General features: G+C 38.4%; 1 protein-coding gene across 1 annotated transcript in view; it reads left to right on the forward strand.

Moving 5' to 3' along the window:
- Positions 1-4037: 4037 nt before the first annotated feature.
- LOC105295728 (olfactory receptor 2A5) overlaps positions 4038-7085 on the forward strand; it is a 10453-nt gene continuing 7405 nt past the window's right edge. The window contains 1 exon segment of the mRNA XM_023533817.1: positions 4038-4755. Within this exon segment, the coding sequence (XP_023389585.1) occupies positions 4063-4755 (693 nt within the window). The 5' untranslated portion in view covers positions 4038-4062.

Here is a 7085-nt window from a genome sequence, read left to right on the forward strand (position 1 = left end):
AAAGGGAATTAACTGTTTTCAATCCTGGGATTTCTGACCTTGGAGACTGCTAGGAGGAGGAATAGGTCTATCTTCTGTGGGATTTTCTCTAGGTTAAGGTAGAATCTTAAGGTCACAGCTAGAGCTACCACCAGCATATGTAGAAGAGATCAACTTGCATTGGTGGGTGGTTTGGGATATGGATTATTGCAGTAGGACTTGGAGACAGCAGGAACCATCTGGGCTATGGTGAGAGAAAAATCACATTCTGGGTATCTGTTTCCCTGAGCCAGACTTTGTGTCCAAGGCACCTGGGCTGGCAAACAAAGCAATCCAGGTGGGCTCTTCCTGGCTGGGCTCTGGGCATGGGCCTTCTGACATCATGTGACATCGTTCTCCACACCACTTCCAATAATGTGATTAGGAATGGAGGGCAAAACTGACACTAATGTAAAAATGAGTAGGAGACAAAGAAAATGAGAAACTTCTTGGTGGCCTCTGCATATGACACTCTGAGCTCACTAACAGAGGTGAAGAGACTTCGTACACCTAGATGAAGATATCATTGTGTAGAGATGTTAAATAACTTACCCCAAATCACTTAGTGGAAGGATAAAGATAGCTATATGTAGTTACATATATTTCTCCAAGTAAAATCTTCAGCATAACATTTGCTGCTAATCTCATTAACATTGACTGACCAGCCATCAGCCTAAAACAAACAGGTCTTAGTGCTAGCGTCTGTAAGTAATATTGTATTGCCTTTCGTGAAACAGTGAAATAATTAAGTGTGCCTCATAGTTATTTCTGAGTTCTATTCCCTCAGTTTATTCGTGAGTGATGGTATATATCATACTCTGATAGTATCTATCTTTTAGGGAAATGTTTTTCTGGCCCCAGAGTAGAGTAGAATAAATATCAGTGCTGCTGGATTTTTTGAAAATACCATACAGAGGGAAACATGTAGTAAAATTCCTTACATCAAGAAACATATTTCAGAGGTTCTGTGTTGTGTATTCAGTGGAAACCACTGCCCACAAAAGGAAGTGCTCTTACGGAATCTATTGTTTATTTCCATGAGCTGATACTCTTTAATTGCATCAATTAACAAATTAAATTGACGCTCAACCATCAACTACTTTCATGTTTCTTCTCTCTTCCATTGCAGTCATGACCTATCAGTGTTCTGTGATATCTTAACTTTTAGGTTAGGCCAGTTACACAAATTATGTGAATACACTGGTAAGCAAAATGCAGAATAAATGATTTAACAATTCAAATAAGAATAACCACAATAGAGAGAAATAATCTGGGAAGTAAGATTGTGATGGCTAAGAGCCAGATGTTTGTAATCTGTAGAAATAGGTTATTTTAATTTAAATTCTCAACTTTCCAGTTTAGAGATTAAATATATTTTAATCATTGCTGATTGTTTCTAATGGTGTCTATATTTCTACTGTTTCTTACCCAGTTCTGAATTTGACTGTTATTTTTGTAGCTAAATTTGATATAAATGCTTACTACTGTTATATAGACTCCTCCCTCCCTTGGTCATATTCAGATCATACGATTTACATGTATCTTAAAAAACAAAAGCAATCATATATATGAAGAAAATTTATAATTGTAGTACCAGTGAATTTAACTCACAAGATACTGAGACCTATTTCTTATCTATGTGGAAAATTCGCTGTGATTGTGCAAAGTAAAATGACATCTGCTATGTGTTTTTAAATGCTTGATGCTCTGCTAAATAATAATACATGATAAATTTATCTCTTCTATGTGGCAGATGAGGTTCAGGCTGAAGAGTCTTCCTTCTGATGTCAGTTATGTAAGAAGGAACGGTAATCCTCAGAGTAAGCCCTAAAATTGAGAGCTTAAAGGGTGGTGAGTGTGATGAAATCGCCGCTTGGAAAACTTCACAAACCTAGAGAGTAAGATACTAAAACAAGGTGTGCACGAAGCGTGTCAAACCTTTGGATTTCGAGGGCAGTTAGATCAAGGCCCAGAATAGAATGAGACTAGGCCTTAGGCTCGTAATGACGCGAGGGTGAGATCACATGTTGTTAGTCGATTGTCCCTGGTTGGACCCTCCAGAAGTGGACACTTGGCATGCAGATGGCATTTGGCACGCAGGATATTTATTAGGGATCAACCTTTGTGGAAGGGAGTGAGAGGCAGGAAACCTCAATTATTTTCTATCTCAGTGCAACAAAGGCTCATTAAACCCTACAGGCAGCTCCGAAGCACATATGGCCCCAGTTTTCCCCTTTGGTTGGACCACAATGGCTGAGCCTTTGTATCCCCACCACAATCAGTCATTGATGTGGGAAGCACCGGAAGCATGTGCCCTAGGATGAGGCATCTTTGCAGCTGAGGCATCTGACAGCTGGAGGCCAGACAGCCCTCCCCTGAAGTTGGGGCTCTCCACATCCACCACACAGGTTGAATCCTTTTGGGGAGCCTCTATATTCAAGTGATTGTAAGCGTGACCCAAAGGTAGCAGATTATTCCTCTTTTGAGTCAGAGGTTTAAAGAAGAGTCCTCAGGTGCAGCACGATAGATGTGCCCGTCAGGTGTGACAACCACAAGGGAAGGACGAACTCAGGTTCACAAAGTCTGACATACACATATTGAATTCATACAAATATGCATGTATATTTACTGCCTCTGTAACACATTGTAGTAAATAAAATGGACATAGTCTATAACCGAATTGTCAGAAAATTGATATTCATTAAATGACAGTATATTTATGAAACAAAAAATCCTCAACTGTTAAGTATTATAGAATATTTTTGACACAAGAAATGGTTTGTAAGTGTTATGGCCAAAAGGAAAGCAAAACAGATATTTGTTACATTTTTAAATTTATTGGGGTGACATTGGTGAATAAAATTGTATAGGTTTCAAGTGTACTATTCAGTAATACATCTTATGTATATTGTAATGTGTGTTCACCACCCAAAGTTAAATTTCCTTCCGTCACCGTATATTTGACCCCCTCTACCCTTATCAACCTTCCCCTCCCCCACTTCCCTCTGAAAACCACTAAACTGTTGTCCACGTCCATGAACCTCTGTTTGTTTCTCTTGTTTATTTGTTGCTTTACTTTTTTATACCACATATGAGTGAAATCATATGGTTCTCAACTCTTTCGGTCTGACTTGTTTCACTTAGCATGATAATCTCAAGATCCACTCACGTTGTTGCGATGGCAGTGTTTCATCTCTCCTTATGGCTGAGCAATATTCCATTGTATACATGTACCACACCTTCTTTATCCAGTCATCTATCGAAGGACGCTTCGGTTGTTTCCATATCTTGACCACTGTGAATAATGCTGCTATGAACATCGGGGAGCGTATACCTTTATGGATAAATGTTTTCTTAGCATTTTTAAATATTTCTAGTAAAGAGCAGGTGAATATATATGCGCCACAAAGAGTAGACATTCAAATACCAAAATAATTAAAATGTTTACCTTAAAACATGTATTTCATAGTCATTTACATGACTTCATTTCTTATTTCTAAAAAGTACAAAATTGAATGTCATATCCTCAGATAAGACATGAATCTTCTTATTTCCACAATGAATCAGCCTTTTGCAACTTTGACCTGTGACCAGAAATTGTCACGTGTCAGCAAATTTTTCATTTGGAAAGAAAAATAAGTAAAGGTATTAAGTAAATAACTAAAATAAATTCTAGAATTGTAAGATGTTTAACCTACAAGTAAACTAACAGTTAATGTAAATACTGTTAAATTAACGAGCTTTATTAGATTCTCTAAAAGGAGTCAGAAGAGCCTGAAGTAGAGGCTCCAGAATGAAATAATTTACTTGTATAGCTCCATTACCCCACAACACAATTTTTATGCTATGCTAAATAGATTGTCCTTCCTTTATAAATGTGGTGTCGAAATATTTGATGGGTTAAGACTGAAGATAAGTGAATCATGATAGAGACTAGCATTTGTCTCCTCTACATTTTTTTAAATTAAATAACTCCAACTTTTGTTGATTCTCCAGCTCTGACCTTTTATCGCACCTCAGCCCTTGAAAAACTGTCACGGAGGAATGGGGGGGAACCAGTCATGGGTCACAGAGTTCGTCCTGGTGGTATTCCAGCTCAGTGCAGAGACGGAAATGCTCCTCTTCTGGATCTTCTCCCTGTTCTATGCCTTCAGTCTGTTGGCAAACGGCACGATCTTGGGGCTCATCTGTCTGGACCGCAGACTGCACACGCCCATGTACTTCTTCCTCTCACACCTGGCCATCATTGACATGTCCTATGCTTCTAACAATGTCCCCAAGATGCTGGCATACTTAGTGAATCAGAATAGAACCATCTCCTTTGTCCCATGCATTATGCAGACTTTTTTGTATTTGGGTCTTGCTGCTACAGAGTGCCTGATTTTGGTGGCGATGTCCTATGATAGGTTTGTAGCAATCTGCCACCACCTGCATTACGTTGTCATCATGAGTTGGAGAGTGTGCACGGTCCTGGCTGCCACTTCCTAGTCATGTGGATTTATGCTGGCTCTGGTACATATGATTCTCCTTCTAAGACTGCCCTTCTGTGGGTCCAGGGAAGTAGACCAACTCTTCTGTGAAATTCTGTCTGTCCTCAAGCTGGCCCGTGATGACACTTGGATCAATGAAGCTGTCATTTTTGCTGCTTGTGTGTTTTTCTTAGTCGTGCCCCTTTGCTTGGTGCTGGTCTCCTATACTAGCATCCTTTGAACCATTGTGAAGATCCAGTTAGGAGAGGTCAAAGAAAAGCCTTTTCCACCTGCTCTCACACCTCTGTGTGGTTGGGCTTTTCTTTGGTACTGCCATGGTGGTTTATATGGTTCCAGACTCCAGTGAATGAAAGGAACAAGAGAAAATGCTGTCTCTGTTTTACAGTCTCTTTAATTCGATGCTGAACCCCCTCATATACAGTCTGAGGAACACCTAGGTGAAGGGTGCAGTGTGGAGCTCTGCAGACGAGGTCTGTGTGAGGGGAGACAGAACTTTTGGCTAAGCAGAGCCTTTTTTTGTTTGAGATGTGCTTTGAAGATGACTTAAAAGCCAGAAAAATTACCTGGTTAACGGTAAAGTTTGATAAGAGTATGTGAATAAGACTGTACCTGAGAGTAAGGAAAGTTTTGATGTGCAAGGAGTCTCTGGTGTTGAGTGTGTTTTTTAAGAGATGAGGCATCTGGATTATGGATTCTATGTTTAATGCTATAAAAACTTATAGAGGCCATTTCTTCAAGAAATAGATTAATATCTTAATTAAGAAATCATCTCTTTCATTGTTTTATTATGGGAAAAATATTAACACACCACCTTAATTAATAATCAGTTCAATCATAAGCATTCACATCACCTAGTAACAAGTCATAAATTTCAGAGAAATGAACACCCAGTTAAAAAATATTTAGCATCGAACAAAAATAAGATACTACTGTCTCATAATCCCTTATAGAAATGTTTCCATTTCTCCTTTGTTTCTGTCTTATTTTCACTTCCCACTAACATTCTCTTCTCTCTTCTCCCATTTGTGTTTTATAACATGCAGAATTAAAGGCAGACTTATTTTCTAATTGCCTCACTTTCATATTCTTTTTATACCTCTTGACAATGTTTTCTTTGAAGCTCCTGCCTCTTTATTTTCCAGAGCAGCAGAGGGTTTTCAGACAGTAATATTTCACCTTGTCATACCTCTTAGCCATTAAAAAAAGAAAATAACAAAATAATAAAACATATACAGTCAACCTTTGATCAATGTGGAGATTAGGGATACCAATCCCCGCGCAGTTAAAAATCCGTATATAACTTTTAACTCCCTCCAAACTTAGTTGTTCCTTGGTATCATAGTTGTTCTTTGGTATCCTTGTACGTACCAAAATCCACAATGCGCAAGTCCTCTATATAAAATGGCCTAGGGCAATGCAGACATTAGCCTTCCACATCTGCAGACTCCCAGTCACAGATTGAAAACAGTGCAGGTATTTATAGAAACAAATTCATATATAAGTGGAGCCATGTAGTTCAAACCTGTGTTGTTTAAGGGTCAACTGTATAATGGAATATAGTAACACACTAGAGACTTGGCTTCTCGATATATAAAGGAAAACCAAACTAATGACCATGCATGGAGTGAGACTTCCACACATCGTCACTCAACATGACCACTACTCCTAAGACATACTTTACATTTCTAAATGAGCTTCTTTTCTCATGAAATAAAACTATTAAAACCCATTTTTTCAGTAATCTTTTAACCGTATTTTTTAATTTAAATTTTAAGTATGGAGAAAGATGATTTTGTAGCTTTGCCTTAAAACTAATATATGTCTTAACTATACCAAAGTAGCTGGTATCAGATTTACCATCCCACCATAAATAATTATACAATCTCAAAAACACATGAAAAACAACTTTTGACTGTGATTGAAATGTAGAGGATACCCACACAGTGAATATGTCATTTACCTGGGATTTCTCAGAAAGGCATTTTCCTGGCCTTTGTACAGTAATAGGAACCCAAGCCTGGATCTAGTCTTGGTGGATCAGAGTTCAAGGCTCCTCGATCAGTTACAAAGCGGATCAGTCAGTGTGCCACAGGAGAAAGAACATAAAGAGAGAATCGTAGCAATGTACCTGAAAGTGCCACTTATGTCCTTAGTGACTTCCACATCAATGTGAAAATGGGCCAAGAAAGAACAGACCTCAGAGAAAGCAGCTGCTGGGAGACTGAAAGCACAAGAGATGATCTGGAACTAACAAATTCCTGAGGAGGTGTTGGAGTTCAGATCCAACCAGAATGAGGAGATAGTGGTAAAAAACTTAGAAACTCAGTTGAGACTCTAGAAATTCTTTGTCTTGGAGAAGTACCGTCACCTAGGAGTAGGAGCTATGTCCTAGCAGTAAGAGAGAAAATGAAATGTACTTACCATGACACAGCTTGAAACCTGGCCTCGAGAGGAAAAAGGTGAACTTCAAATAATTTTACTGCTCTCCAAAAAATATTTTCAAAACTCTGGAGAATTACTATAGTAAATTTTCCATAATTTCAATAAGAAATTAAATTCCTAAACACACGAAAACCA

This window comes from Pteropus vampyrus, unplaced genomic scaffold (assembly GCF_000151845.1).
Source record: "Pteropus vampyrus isolate Shadow unplaced genomic scaffold, Pvam_2.0 Scaffold112, whole genome shotgun sequence".
Classification (NCBI taxonomy): Eukaryota; Metazoa; Chordata; class Mammalia; order Chiroptera; family Pteropodidae; genus Pteropus; species Pteropus vampyrus.